The sequence below is a fragment of the Passer domesticus genome, chromosome 2 (assembly GCF_036417665.1).
Source record: "Passer domesticus isolate bPasDom1 chromosome 2, bPasDom1.hap1, whole genome shotgun sequence".
NCBI lineage: Eukaryota > Metazoa > Chordata > Aves > Passeriformes > Passeridae > Passer > Passer domesticus.
The window spans coordinates 3,330,038-3,345,932 of NC_087475.1; the positions used below are offsets into that span (position 1 = coordinate 3,330,038).

A 15,895-nucleotide genomic window follows, 5' to 3' on the forward strand; every position below is an offset into this window, starting at 1 on the left:
ACCACAGAAAGAGACGCAGATGAAAGGCCAAATAGTATCTGGACCTGTGTGAGCACTGCAAGACGTGTGTGTGTGTATTTTCCTTCAGCGGTGCACAGAATCCCAGTCAATTATTTGATGCACTCGCCTGTCTGGGCTGTGACCTTCTAGAAGGGCCCCCTCCTCCAGTCCCCCCACACGACTTGTCAACACATTAGTCATATACAACTCAGCTGATGCCAAACGGCCGCAGTCCAGCCAACTATTGAGAGGCTGGAAATTCTGCTGCCTTCTTCTATTGGTCTTGGCTTTTTCCACTGTGCGGACCCGGCGCTGCTTTAAGGCTGCGGAGGGCTGGGGTTCGCGCTGCTCCCTGCGGAGGCAGGGGAGCCGAGCGCCGGGCTCAGAGCGCTCCGAGCTGCCGGGGAGGGGAGCGGGGCGAGGAAAGATGTGCCCGCCTGCCCGCCCGCCTGCCGCCGGGCCGAGGGGAGCCGTGTGAGGAGCAGCAGGAGGAAGACGAGGAAGACGAGGAGGAGGAGGAGGAGGCGTGCGAGGAGCCGGCTCGCCGCGGCTCGGGGCCGGCCGCCGCTGCCGCCGCCGGGGATGCTGGTGTGGCCGCGCCGGAGGATTTTGTCACCTGTGGCCCTGCCCCCGCCGCCCTGCGGGCGCCTCCCCGAGCCAAGGACACACCTGGGCCCCGCCGCGCACCCGCCCCCCGCCCCCGCCGCCGGCCGCCTCTTCCCCCGCCCGAGCGCCGGGCGAGCGTCGGCGGAGCCGCGGGGCTGCAGGCGGGGCTGAGCGCTCGCTGGGCGGACGAGCGGCCCCGCAGGCTCCGAGCAGCCACCAGGCGAGGCAGGAGAGGCAGGCGAGGCGGGCGAGGCGGGCGGCCGGACGCGGTGCGCGCTGCCTGCCAGCTCCGGCCCGGCCGTGGGCGCGGCGGGCGAGGGCGAGCCCGGAGCGGGGAGCGGGGGAGCGGCGGGGGCATGTGGATGTTGGCCGTCGCCTTGCTCCACAGCATCTCGCATGGTGAGCCCCGCCGCGGGCGTCCCCTTCCCCTCGTCCCCCCCCATCCTTGTCCCCTTCTGCCGGGAGCGGGTCGCGGTGGCGGCTTTGGTGCGGGAGCCGCGGGGAGAAGGGCGAGGAGCGAGAGCGCCGTGGTCGCTGAAAGTCGCTCACCTCGCGAAGTGACAGCCCGGAACCTCCGTGCCTGCCTCCTTCGGAACGAGACGGTGCTCGCGGAGGCAGAGAGGCGCTTTTTCTTTCTTTCTCATCTGGAAAAGTACAGAATTTTTTGCCAAGTGCCGTAGAAATCCGTCAGAGCACACGGGGATAATTTTGAAGGGCTTTCATCCTAAGCGGTCGCGTTGAGATATTGCTTCCTTTCGCATCTTTTTTATTCACCCGCTGCTTTCACCTTGCGTTTTTACATATATTTAAGAAGTAGTATTTTAAATTTATTTAACTTTCATCATTTCTCCGTGAAGGTACCTGTTCCGAATTTTTTTTCCCCTCTCATTTATGTAAAAATATGCACGGATAAGCATTACATCATCTGGAAAGGTTGAAGACTTTTAGTCAATTATAAAGTTAGGAAGGGAAATTAGAATGGGGATAGAATAAGGGTAAACCTGTTATTCTTTAATTTTTTTTTCCCTTCTACCAACTCTTTGACTGACAAACATTTATTGCAGTTTCTGTGCGTTTTTAATAGTGGGTTGGGGTATTTTGGAACATTTAGATATATTTGATTGAAAACCATGGCATGTGTAAAAATATGCTTAAATTGCTTAAGTTTTATTAAAAATGAACGTTTAGCATTGCAGTTTTAAGGACAGAAAACAAATTATTCTGGGGTGCCAGCTCTTCTATTGCACTGCCTCCTCCGATCCGAGAACGTAACATTGCCTGTAATGCTTTTCACCCTGCCAGATAAATCAGATTAAACACACAACTCTCGAAATAGGCAAAGCAGGTAGAGCAGGGAAAAGGTTTCTTGTGTGGAATGAATGAGAGAGGAGCACAGGGCAAAGTGTGAGGATTCCTGAAGGATGGAAATAATTGAACCTCTGGCGGAGGGTGAGGGATGAATGCTGGATGAGGGTGCCTTCACATCTTCTTAAGTAGACACTGGATGAGAAAACGCACTGACAGGCATGGCTGGTCCAGTGTGAAGCACTGGGGAGGGCAGAAATCAGGAGGTGAATCTTAAATGTGTGGATTTAGAGCGACCTTAAAAGCATTTTTTTTTGTCTTCTGCGTGCCTCAGAATACGAAAGGATTGAAATCCCCCAAAGCGTAAACTTGGAAATTTTTTTGGCATTTCTTTCGGCAGTAAGGAAACTGCAACAAGTTTTAACATTAAGAAATTATCTATTTATTTATTTATTTATTTCTGACAGGCAGCAGCACTGTGCCTTTCTCTCTGTCCTCTCCAGCCACATACCTTGGAGGGAGAAATTTGCTGTTAATAGGACAGAAAGAATCAGCCTGGAAGTGCATTCTGACCAGTGCTATTCATTTAAAACTAGATTTGCATAGAAATGAACCCTGGTTCTCTCCAGAAATCATATTTTAAAAGAAAAAAAAAAGGCAACAACAGATTTTTTTTTAGATTTTTTTTTTTTCTACTGTACTGATGTTATAAATTCTATGTTCTATCCTAGTTAGTCCTCCTTGCAAGGGTTTTTTTGAGGAACACAATAATTTTTGCTTTATGAGGTCGAAGTACCATGAAAATCACTTCCATTTATACATTGATCTATGAAGTCAGCAGTAATTTCACTTTCAGTTTCCATGTGTTTTTGGATCACAGTCAAACCTGAATTTGTCTCCCAAAGAGTGAGGGGTGTAATGTGTACATGATAGATGCATCTGCACGGATTCTGTTGCTGCCACACAGCAACATCTGTACATTTGTGACTCCAGGGGGACTAAAATTAAATGGTTTTGTGTATAGTAATATTCCAAGATGTAAGCATTGTGAAAACACGTAGTGAGTGGTTCAACGATTCTTTGCAACTTAAAAAGTCTGTTTGTTTTTGGTGTCATACTTGATGTCAAAATGAAGATTTTTAGGGTCTTTTTAAGGGAAAGCTTGGAAGAAAATGGCACCTACCTTCATGTTAAGACTGGATAAAATGGTTTTATTCATTGGTAACACTTATTAGGACTTATTAGGGCCATTTTATCAGAGTCAAGAGTCGGAGAATAATATTTTTAAAGGACTTCAGATTTTAATGCAATGTCATATCAGATACATATCTTTTTGAAGGAAATGACTGCATATATAAATAGATATGTCACGTACACATTTATTTTCATTATTTTATCCATAACTCCATCTGAACTCCATTGTGTGACAGGCAGGGCTCTTTTTATGAGTGTATCTGGTGGGGGGGGGACAGGTTTCTGCTTGGCTTCTGCCATTGCCTTTTCTAACCTCTTATGGAACCACACCATGTTTGCTTAAAATACCAGCACAAGTATAAGTGGTTTTCCGATGTGTTACATCTCATTCTGATTTTAACTTAAAAATATGTAAGATTGTTCATGTTCGTGTTGGTTTTGATTTTTTTTTCCCCTTGTTTTCTCTTTTTATTTCTGAGGGGAAAAATAGGTTAAAAATAAACCCATAGGTTTAACTCTGCAGTTGTAGTCTTGGGCTTAATTTCTGTTGGAGATAATGGAAACCATCTGAATAACAATAACAAGGTTGGCCCCCCATATTTCCCTACAGTCACTCAGCACAAATACATTTTGTCAAATTAGATATGAGCAGTGTCACTGGGAAGGCTTTATGTTTGTGAAATAGCTTCCTTCTGGGGACAATAAAGTACTGACACGCTCTTCCATCCAATTAGTATTTCCGAAGCCTGAAACAAAAACCTCCCCAAATACCTGGTTAAAGTTTATGCATTTCGTGAGGGTTTTAAGCTCTCCTTGCTGTGAGTTCCTTAAGAATACCGGTAACTATTAACCATAAATGCACTGCAGCCCTGGAAAGTGCGTGGGATGATATAGACATCAGTGGGAGCTCTGCAGCTGAATTCGCTACCTTGAAAGCCTGAGTCATGCAGTTCTAATCCTGAGCAAGGCTTTTGAGTTGCCTTTCAGGGTTACTCTACCTGCACCACCTTCCCTGTTACTCTGCCTGAGTATTCCAGAATGAGCAGCACAAGTCTGCTGTAGCCTGGTTGCAATTAGTAATGGGGCATCTCACTAATTACAGGGAGAGAAGGCAGGGGAGGCTCTGAGGGGAGAATGGCCTCCTTCAAAATCCTGCCTCTTTTTGGTAAGGGCTGTGATCAAGCTAGCTCAGGTGCTGCTTTCAGAAATGAGGATCTTTCAGTGTCACTCAGTGTCTGCTGTGGATATGCTGAACCCATTTCCAGGCTTCTCTCAGCCTGCATTTCTTACATGCCCGTTGCCCACAGACGCTCTGCTGAAATCAATCGAGCATCGGGAGGCACCAATACAGCACAGATGACACTAAAAATACATTTCCATTGAAATGATTTCCTGTTTGAATCCTCTCCCTGCCGTACATCTATCAATACGGGCTTTAGCAGCGTTTTGGAAGATGGGGAAGGATCACACTGAGCTGAGAGCAGGGGTTAGGCTGGAGCATGAGGGGCCAGAGCCACGGTGGGGCCGAGCCTCCCTCAAGAAAATGGGGAAGAAAATGATTCTCAGTGCTGGGGATGCAACTTCCCAGCAAAAGAGCAAGCTGCTCTCTTTATAGAAACATCCTGAGATCCCTGCACAGCTTGTGTGGAATTGTGTCACCAGACCCTCACCTTGGGAAGTTGAATGGGTGTGCAGGAAGCATTCAGCTCGGTGCACAACACAGCTCAGAGTGTTTTTTAGTCCAGTGTTACCCGAGCTATGAATAGCTCTTAATTAATCACCAAATGCCAAGGGGGGAAAAACTGTTCTTGCTGGGCAGTCAGAGGCCATGGGGATATCTAGATCTGTTCCTCCTGTGCTCGGGGTGTGCTGCTCCCCCAGGTGCTGGGGCTCTCCGGAGGGATTTCCTGCCATGGTGTGGGCAGTGTCTGTGCTGGAGCTGGAGCCACAGGACACTAGTGGGCAGCAAACCACAGAATCTGTGTCTTCCTGAGCTGTGGGAGCACATAGAGACAGCTCAAAGAGGCATTTTGCCTGTGTTTTTATATCAAGGGTCACTAAAAACTGGTGGATGCTGCATCTTCTTCCTGTGGCGCTGGGCAGCAGATGTGTGTGACAGTGAAGGTGTTTTTGGGAGTGGTTCAAAGAGCTGTTGTTTTCAGCAAGGTGTAAAAACAAACCTCAAAACCATCTTAAATAGGGCTTTACTGCAGCTCTCAGCTCTTCACTGTGATTTCATACAACCACAGGATTGTTTAGGTTGGAAAAGACCTTTGGGCCCAACTGTTCCCCCAGCACTGCCAAGTCCAGCACTAACCCCCGTCCCCAAGTGCCACATCTGCAGCTCTTCCAAATCCCTCCAGGGATGGGTGACTGCTCCAAGGCTGGAAAACCCTTCCCATGAAGAAATTTTTCCTCATAGCCAAACTAAACCTACCTGGTGCAATTTGAGGCCATTTCCTCTCATCCTTTCCTTTGTTCCATGGTGAAAAGATCCCGACCCCTACCTGGCTCCACTCTTTTCTCGTGGGGTTTTGGAGAGTGAGAAGGTCCCCCCTGAGCCTCCTTTTCTGAAGGCTGAGCCCCTTCCCAGCTCCCTCAGCCCTTCCTGTGGCTCCAGCCCCTTTCCAGCTGTGTTCCCTGTCCTGGACACGCTCCAGCCCCTCCAGGTCTCTCCTGAAGTGAGGACGCCCTGAAATTAAAACAGGATTTGGGATGTGTTTCAGTGGAATTTCCTCACTGCTGCTGCATCTGGAAAAAGTTTAGAAGTTGATTTTAATTTTGTTTGTTCTTGAGTAAATTTTTGTCGCAGAACATACTGATAATTTGAATTATTTGGGAAAATCTCATGGGTTTTGGTGATTAGCTCACCCAGAAAGTTCCTCCAGCTCATGAGATGTGCAAGTCTCTGAGCTGGGCTCAGGTTGGGCCTCACTTTTTGTGTCTTTGCCTGAATAAGAGACTTAACTATGCTGCTCTCTGAGGTGAGGGGGTTTTTTGGGGTGGGCAAATAATCTCCTCTGCCTGTTTAATAAACAATTGGAGTGACAACAAAAAGCAGAAAGCAATTAAATGAACCATATTTCTGGGGGTGGAAGGTCAGGGCAATGGATTGAGGAGCAAAATATATGGGCTTTTTTGTTTTCTCCACAAAGTTTACTCTAATTAAGAAGTTAAGATGTGTAGGATCAAGGCTTGTTTGAACATACCACTCGTTTAGCCTTTGATTTTATTTGGCACATGACATTTATCAATCTCTTGGTCTTGGAGTCTTTGAGATTTGCAGTAGGAAGGGCTTATTCCATCTTCTACTTTAAAAATTGAAGATGGCAGTAAACCATTGTATTCATCTTTTATTCTAAGGTACATTTTTGACACTTTTAATGTATTATTTCTTTTGAGCCGTTGAAACTCAAAATATACTACAAAAATCCATGTAACCAACATAGGTCTGCAACATACATCAGAATACTTAATTATTTCAAGGTGAATGTGTAGGTGTCTGCTGTTAAATTACTTGTTTCACAATATGTTTTGAGTTATTTCATAATCTTATTTAATCATCACTTTCTTTTCATTTAAACTGCTATTAAACCAATGAAATTAAGATCTGAAATTGCAGTTCTTCAAAAGAAGCTTTATCTTCTCAGTCTTCACCTCCCTGCCCCTTAAAAACATTTCATCAAACAATTGGCGCTTTTGAAAACAAAATAACACAAAATGGGAGGTATTCAATAATAAAAGCCTTTCACAGCTCAGTGTTTTAGAGCACTGAAGAGAACAACTTCAAGAACGAGCCACTGACTCCTCAGGCACTTGTTGGCACTGGGAGTTTTTGTTGTCATTGCTTATCTTTGGATACTACCATTCACAAAAAATAAAAATCTTATTACCTCATAAGTAATTTTTTTCCCCCCATCAGAGCACTGAGTTACTCATCAGAAAAAGAAAAAGTAGGGTGTGTCAATAAATACCTTTCACAGTGAAGTGGGCAACAAAAGCTATGACCTGTTTTGAGGAAGGAATAAAGGCAAGTGGATGGACAGACAGGCTGACAGAGATTAGCAAGTCTTCCCAGCATCCCTATTTAAGCTATTTTTACTCAGAAGGCAGGGAGTAAGACTTAAGAGTGAGCCAGCAATCCTATTTATAGAAAGCCATTTTTAAATGCAAAGGCTCTGAGAAGGAGAGTCACCTCCATCCTAAACACCAGGCTCCCTGGAGCTCCCTCAGCTCCGAGGGAGGGAGCAGCCCCAGCTGCATCACTGATGTGCTCCTGCTGAAGCTTCCAGAAGGACATTTCCCTCAGAAATGCAGGAGCTTGGGCCATGGGGCAGCCCAAGAGCACGGCTGAAAATAGCTCTGTGCTCCACATCCACGTGGCAGAGACAAGGGCACACACAGGCATCACCTGAGGAATTCTTTGCCTGGTGCCTCTCCATGTATTCTCTTGGAGATCCTGCTCGTGTGGCTCTCAGTGTAATTTGTCAGGGATACAGTTCCTTCTGAGATTTAAAAATAAAAATATATATTTTTGCACATTTACATATGTAAATCTGCATGGCTCATAATTGCTTAAAAACCACTGCGTACGGAAAATCTGGCGCTTGCTTTGCTGTCCAAGTGTGCTTGATGCTATTTTCTTCCAATTAATTACACTGTAATCCCATGCAGAAAATTTGTGACTTAAGATCCATGTTTTGCGCTAGGCTAAAAATTATTCTCAGTATCTTTCTGCCATCTAAATTATTTGAGTAACTTTGGGGAGCCCTCCAGTGTTTTAAGAATATCAGAATAATATTCTTGCAATGACCGGGACTATTTCAACGCAGCCAGAATATAATTATCCTGCACTGTGGCTGCAAATAGTTGCCTATCTCCATAATCTACTCACAGTGATTCTGCAGATAAGATTGTGGGGTTGCTGTGTCTATATAAATATCTGTTGGTGTGAAATCCTCTCATGTGGTTTTGCAAATGGAGTGGCTCATGCTGAGCCTGCACGCTCGGGGCGTTCGTCTCTCGGCATTGCAGAGTGGCAGCCTCCAGTGGCTCCTGTGTTTTGGGTGCCAAAATGGAATTCAGGAATTTGTGGAAGAGCTTGCTCCCTGCTCTGCTCTTTATCCCCATGATAACGACTTGTTCAGCAAAGTTTTCTAGAGGTTTAGTAGTTAGTGTGGAGTTCAAATGACGAATTTCAGTCTTTGAAGTGTGGTTTTTGTTGAAGCTGGCTCCTGTTTTAGCTGGGAAGAGTTTTTGGGATGCTGGAATGTGCAGGCTAGGAGGAACCCATGTTCCACCCACTAATCTCATGGCAGGATCTGAAAGCACCCAAATCTACTTGGTTGCTTTTTTCCCCAGGCCACGGAAAGGTGATGCATAAAGTGCAAGCTCTGGTTTCTGTAGAAATCTCCTGTGCAATTGTTTTTCTATCAGAAAGAATTGTGTTTTGGGGTTTTTTTTGTTTGTTTTTGCTTTGTGGTCTTACCTTCTGAAGTCTTTGGGGGTTTTTGTGTGAGTTTTATTAGGAATTTTGGCCCTGACTCAGGAAAATACTGTGAGTGCATAGAGTCAGTCGCTTGATAATTATGAGGTGAGCATGTGACAAGCTGTTAGAACGCTCCTGGCTTGAGCTAAGGACAGAACAAGTCCTTGACAAAGTCCTTTTTGTTATGAAAAGCAGATTCAGATGTCCCTGGAATGGGATCTTGCTGGAAAAAAATGTCTTTCAAGCAAAATAGGCTTTAGGTGGACCTCAGCTTAAACTGCAAAGTGGTTCACCATCCACACTACACATTGTCCACCTGAATTTTTTCCTCTCATTAAGTGGCTTTTCTGTGGGGCAGTTTAAAAGCCAGTTCACATATTATTTCTAGGCAAGTAAACTATAATTTGTGTTGCAACTGCACTTGTGAAGTACAAAGCAAAGTGTTTGCTGTGTCATGATACGAAGGAAGTAATTTGGGAAGCTGTCAGTGAAACAGAAGTTCTCCAGTTATGTTTGCAGACATCCAACATAGAGAGTTTTTTGCATAGTTAAGTAATTTTCAAATGTCTACAGCAATATTTGCATTATACTTTATGCTTTTAGCTGTATTTATTTAGGGAGCTTTCCTTTGTAGCTTTCTTTCTAATTTTGTTGTGTGACCTCAAGGCTTCTCTTCCACAATGACAACCTCTTCCACAGCACTGATGTGCAGGGGCTCTAGAAACCAGATTTTCATCATTTCAAGCACAGACAGTGAGGTTCATCCCACTATGGAATTGAATGCTAGGTGACGATTAGCGTGGTTTTGTCGTGTCAGCTGTGTCTGAGGCTTTTTGTTCTCAACTTTTTTGTAAATATTAATCTATAAAACGCAGAATGAATGCTTAGGGGAGAGGGAGGGATGGGGGCACAGACATAACTTTTAGTGGGCAGGGTAAAGGAAGTGAAAAGGGTGAACTGGAGCTGCACAGGTATCCAGCCAGTGATGTAAGGTGAGAAGAGGGAGGGCATGAATCCTGTGGGACAGCAGGAGGCTCTGAAGGCCACGTTTGGGCTGGACAGGTTGTGGTGAAGGACACTGAGGTCTTGCCTTCGGTTTGCAGAGGGGAAGGCAAAGCTGAGCCTGTTCCCCTGTGAGCTGTGGGTGGAGAACACGACAGAATGTGGTTTTGGGATCAACACAGTGCTCTGTTTTGGCTGCTGGTCTGTGCCAGAGGAATCTGGTGCTCCCCATGGATCCTGCTTCGTGCCTGGGAGCTCAAAGTCCCAGCTGCCCTTGTCCTTCACTGCCTGAACTCAGATTTTTATTTTCTTATCTACTCCTGTTATTTAATCTCTGCTGTAGGCTTAGTTCGAGGCCTACTACCTGTTTTCTCTCCACATTTTCCCTAGCTATTTATATTTATTTCCCCTCTTCCCCTGAGGCAAGTGGATTTGGGGCAGTGGAGAGGATCAAGGACGGGCAGCAATCCTGCAAATGTCAGCGTGGCTGTAGGGTAGGAAGGACAAGTTCCTCTTCTGAGCGAAGGAGGAAGGAGCTGAGCTCCTTTATTGGGCAGGAGGGAGATAATTAATCCTCAGGAAAAGAGGCTGAGCTGTCAGGCTTTCAGAGCAGCCCTGGCAGGGGTAATTTGCTGTTCAGCCTTTGGGAGCTGTCAGGTTTGGTGCCATGGGGTCTGCTCAGAGCAGGTCCCTGATCCCCCAGCCTCACTCCTGGGCCCTCCTGGGGTGGGAATCCTGGGAGCATTCCTCCCAGGAGGGGAGCAGGTCCCCAGTTCCCCACTGGAGAGCAGCTCTGTGTCTCTGTAGCACATTGGAGAGCTGCTGGCTTAGCAGGTGCTGAGGAACACCCAACAGTCGTGATGGGAACACACCCGTGGTGTGAAATTCTTTTTCAGGGGAAGAAAGAAAGGATCGGGTTTTAGCTCTTCTATCCTAGTCTAGAGTGAAATTCTTGTCCAAAAATCTGTTCTTCATCAGTTTTTGCCCTTATCCATTGTGTTCATGCTTCAGGAGCAGTGTGGCTTCAGAGGGGTGTGACTGCATGTGCTCAAGCTGTGCTTGTCCCACTGCTGATGGAGCTTTTGGAATATCCAACCACTGGCACACCTGAAGGCAAAGCAGGACAAAATAAATGCTTGTCTGAAGATACTCCAGCTGCAGCAGTTCAGTGCATATTTATTAAGTCCAAAAGTTAGTCCCTAGTGGGTAAAAGCAATTAGAGCATTTCTGCCACATCTCAAAATGCGTTTCCACAGAAGAGAAGAACGCTGGGCCTTAGTAATTTCAAAAGGACTTAAAGAGATTTTTAAAAAAATATTTTCCTAAATAACAATAGTCTGACTGCTACTTAATTTCAAGGGGTTTTGAGAACTTTTGGTGTCAGTAAATTGAGTTTCTGTCTTGTCTGTGTTCAAGGATGACAGCCTTGTTTGCTCACCATGTAATGCAGTTGCTCTCATTCCCCACACTGTTTCTGCTGCTCTCATTCCCTGGCATGGACACTCATTGGGATAATTGGGGTACGGGTTAAGGTTGGCTGAGCATCTCAGCTCTGCCATTTCCTAAGGCATGTGCAGCTGGCCTGGTGCTCAGGAAATTTTTACACAACATAAATAGCATGTATGGAACAGCTTCCAAGTGGAAAATGAAGGCATCATGGCATGGCACAGTGCTGGTGCTCTTGCAGGTTGGGAAGTGGGAGATGTGAGGAGCTGAGCTGGGATTGCAGCAGGGAATGCTCCCACTGGGCTCAGGGCCTTCCAGAGGGCAGGAAGAGAAGAGAGATTTAGGGGTGATTTTGGGGAGATGGTTGCTGTGTTCCATGTCTCTGATCGTGGGGCAGTCTCAGGTAATGTTACCAGTTCTGTGTCCCCTGCCTCTCACTTTGCCATGTTGCAGCTTTTGGGAAAAGATGCAAAATCTCCTGAGATTCTTTTAAGCTGTTGCTTGGGAAGAAATGAACAGGAATTTAAAGCTAGATGTTTTAAACAAGTAACATATTTTAGACCCCATAACTTTTAAATCTGAATGGAACTACTTTCACTTTTTAATTAAGTGGCTTCCGTGTGTGGTGGTACAGGACATCCCTCTTTGAGTCAGGGGTGGGTGCAGTATGGTGGTTTTACCTTCAGGTCATTGGGAAACTGATTTATTGCCTTATAATTGGGCAACCTGAGCAACCTGGTCTAGTGGAAGGTGCCCATGGCAGGGGGATTGGAGATGGATGATCTTTAAGGTCTTTTCCAACCCAAACCATTCCATGTGGTTTTTTTATTAGTTCATCTATCAGTCACTAATTGAAAGTGTGACAATGGTCTAAAAGGATGTACAGCTTTTTGACAATGCTTTAAAGGGACATACAGCTGTGTTGCTTGGAGGTTTTCTGGCATCATCACCTACAAAGGAGAGCTGCTTCCTGCTTTCTTGAGAGTTTCCAGACTCTGAGTATTGATTGCACAGAGGAGGGTGCTCAATATGGGCAAACCCTGAGGTAAATTTGCCCTGTGCTGTATCTGGTTACCTTGTTTTATTAAAGTACACTCATTCTGAGGAGCTGAAAGGATTATTAGTAATAGCTCTGTAAGAGGGATACAATCAATTTAAATTAGCTCACGCTTGAGCCTGTGTGATCTGGTGCCTTTAAAATGTAGGTAAGCAGCTCATCATTTTGTTCCCTTACATAACATTGTAGGAAACTTTTCCCAAGCTCATTCCTGTGGCACGTAGGCACATGGGTTAATGGTGAACTAGTGATTGGATTCAATGATCTCTGAGGTCTCTTCTAATCTCAGTCATTTTATGATCTTCTCTGTAAATGTTGCAGTTCATAACATTTGGATGTTTTTAATGTCCAGAAGAATTATCCATTTGAAAGCCTAAACACTTATTCAGAGTAATTCAAGTGTTATTCTGTGTAAAAAATCAAACAAGGGACCCTTCTGAAGATTCTTTTCCCTGTCCAAGTCCTGCTTCTCCCCTTCCTCCTTTCCATAAATTCTTCCAGGATTTCCCCTGGCCATATATATCTCACCCTAACAAGTGTCATTTGGTTATGTGGGTAAACAGCAGGGGTGATTTTCCTGGTCTCTCCAGATTTCTGCCTTACAAAAGTGGTATGATTTTGCCAGCAAAGCCACACAGCATTACACAGCAAAGCTCCTTTAATATCTCCTGCTTTCCCATTCTCGCCTGCCCCAAGCCAGAGAAACCCAGCTGATTTAGACTAATTATTTCAAATGCAGTTTGTAAAAGGATGCTAATACTTTGCTGTATCCCTGAAGGTCATCTAAGCGATCCATAGTTAAACATTCATGTGGGAGACTCTGGGGGAAACAGTAAGGGATGATTTTAATGGAAACACAGTGGGCTGAAGTGTGTGCTCGTGCTCAAGTCTTCACAAGGCAAACCAGGGTAGTGGAGTGCTCCTGTGCTTTTACACCTCTTAAATCTGAATAAAGTACAGCCTGCAGACCCTGCTTCAACATCTTTTATGCTGGAGAACTGTGTGTGATCCAGGAGTGCTTCAAACTGCTTCTTCAGCACCACAGTCCTCAATCTCTGTTGTGTTTTATTAAGGGGGAAAAAAAATAAAAATTATCTGTGCACGATCTCTCGTCATTAAAATGTGCTGGGTGCCCAAGGTGTTTCTTCGTCTGTTCCTCTGGCAGCTTTTCCCCTCAAGTGATTATGCTAATTAGTGTTTGATCAGATGATTAAATTATAATTCGATTAATCCTACGTGCTAAATGCTCTGAATGCATTTCCACCGCCTGAATGCCTTGTGCTTAAGCATTCCTGTTTGCAGCTTGATAGGAGGCTCCTGCCTTTCCCCGTGCCTAATGGATTTTCTGTATTAAACCCACTACGGCTCCTTTTAATGCTGGGATGCAGGGGAAAGGGCTTTTTGTTTTCCTCCTCTGCTGCACAGAACCAGAAATAGGTAGGTTCCTCCTTCAGGATCTGAATGTTGCTAGGGATTGCAAAAAAAAAAAACCAACAAAAAACCAAACCAGAGGGGGAAAAGGTTCCAGGCTTTTTATTTTCTATTAATAAACTTACCCCATGTCCCGTTCATAACTCATAACTTACCAAGGTAAAAAACTATGGTACAGCTAAATCCTCAATCTGTTTGCATTCTGAGTGGTATTTTCCCCAAATAATTCCCTCCTTTTCAAAGCCAAAATGTATTTTGGTCCAGAGACTCTCTTCTTTGCAGAATAAATTTTCTGTCTGTGTGAGAGTAGGGTAGAGAGAGAGAAGGTTGTTTCTACTCCTACTACCTGTTTTACCCTCATTTCCCCCCCCCAGGTTTATTTTTCGCATGCCCTCTCTGGGAGGTAATCTCCAGCAGGGGTGTGGAATGAGGAACACACTGGAATTATAACCTTGGTGCTGCTGAGAGATTAATGCTCAGCTGCAGCATTGCTTCCTTTGTCTTTGGGGTCCTGCATTTTTAGGTCATCTAATTTCATATGACTCAGTTCTACATACTGGAGAAAAACAAAAAAAAATCCACAATAATAACATTATTTTTTTAAAACAAGAGGTGCTTTGGCTTTCAATATTTAATATTTACAGGTGTTACATAGCTGAATGTGTAAACTGGCTTCTCTGTTTTTCTGGGGGTAGGCACCAGTGTCTTCCTCTGTCAGAGTCTGATAGTAATGAGTGGCTGGAGTTTAGAGGGAGGATGTTAAATTTAAATCCCTTGGTTTGTTTCCATCCTACAGTGCAGAAAACACTATCATGGAACAGCCTCCCTCCCTCTTCCCCTCTCTCCCTCTCCTGAATTTATCTCAGGGGAAGTGTGAAACAGATTGAGCACAGGGTTGCCAAGACCTGTCTAGGGGGATTTTGCTTTTTTGTACCCCAGGTGTGGGAAGGTAGAGCGAGGGAATAGGGATGTAAAGGATGTTTTCTCTTCCCTCTCCTTCCCTTTGTTTACCTGAAAAGCTGTCAGGGATTCATAGAGCTCCTTTAACATCTTATTTTACTCCTTTCAGACTGTCTAGGAAAAAAAATTTACTTGTGAGGTGACTGGCATGCTACAATCCATTACCAGCTATAAACCAATGTGGGCTAAATGAATCCTCTGTTATTAAAGGCATAGAGGCCCAAAGCACCTTCATTGTGTCCAGGAGCAGTTGTGTGCCAGTGATGGACCACTGAGATCTCATGATTTAAGAGAAGCTATGCCCTGCCAATGCATTCAGCCTCATCCTTTGCCAGAGACCCCATCCTGGAGTCTCCCCTCACCCTTGGCTCACCAGTTTGCACTCTTGCCTCAGTTCTCCTCCCTCCAAACAGATTGTGGGCAGATGTTTGCTCTGCCAACATCTGTGCAGATTTAAGGAATTAAAACCTGCGGCTGCCTCCTGCTATGTGTTTGGGAGGGGGAATTGCCCCAGATCCCACAGGGGATGGATGCAAACCCCCTGCTTTATATTGCAGCTGGCCCATCCCCATGAACCCCTCTTCTGTCGGGGTTTGTGGGGTGCCATCCTCCATCTGGAAGGCAGTGATGATAGCTGCAGGCAGTAATGCCTTCAAGCTATCCAGATAAATAGATCTGGAAGCAGGCTTGTGTCACCATCCTCATTTTAGAACTGAAAGAATTAGGCTAAGCTGAATTAAGGCTCTAATTCTAAATGAAAGTGCTAGCTTAGGATGCTGCTTAGCTCATTCTTTTTAAAAGTTTTAATTTCAGATTCATTTCCTGAGTATCCCCATGTGGACAGGTCCTCAGACTCTGCCTGGCCTTGGGTAAGCTACTTAAGCTTGTGACCTGAGGATGTCACTGCAAAATACACTAAAGCATGTGTGGGAAGTGCATTAAGAATTCCATGGGAGATAACTGTATACCTGCTTTGGTTTTGTTGTTGGGGTTTTTTTTTTGTTTATTTAGCATTCTCTGTGTGGTCTTCCAGACAGAAATCAGCTTTGCAAAGGTGATCTGGAGTAGGGGAGAGGTATCCAAGTGAAGATGGCTGTGCTGAATGAGGCACTCCAAGCTATTCCATTGAAGTCCCTAACTCACCTCCCTGTCTGTGGAGTGGGAACACATCCCCTGCCCACCTGACAAGTGCTCTTTTGGATGGATATAAATATCCTTAGAGCCTCTGGAAGTAGAGGAGCTCATGGTGAGCAGCATGAAAACCCTTTAGAAAATGTCATTTCTGTGTCACTGCGTCGCCCTTGCTCTTTCCCTGGGAAGAACACATTCCAATAGTCCAGCAGCAGAGGTCAGTGCTGATTTGCATTGGAGAGGCAAATCTAAGCTCAGAAGGAAGGGGTGTAACC

General features: G+C 45.2%; 1 protein-coding gene across 4 annotated transcripts in view; it reads left to right on the plus strand.

Moving 5' to 3' along the window:
* Positions 1-250: 250 nt before the first annotated feature.
* Positions 251-15,895, plus strand: part of DSCAM (DS cell adhesion molecule) — a 465,664-nt gene continuing 450,019 nt past the window's right edge. For all 4 annotated transcript variants that reach the window (XM_064406016.1, XM_064406023.1, XM_064406025.1 and 1 more), the window contains exon 1: positions 251-1,005. In XM_064406016.1, the coding sequence (XP_064262086.1) occupies positions 963-1,005 (43 nt within the window). In that variant the 5' untranslated portion in view covers positions 251-962. The remainder of the gene's footprint in view (positions 1,006-15,895) is intronic.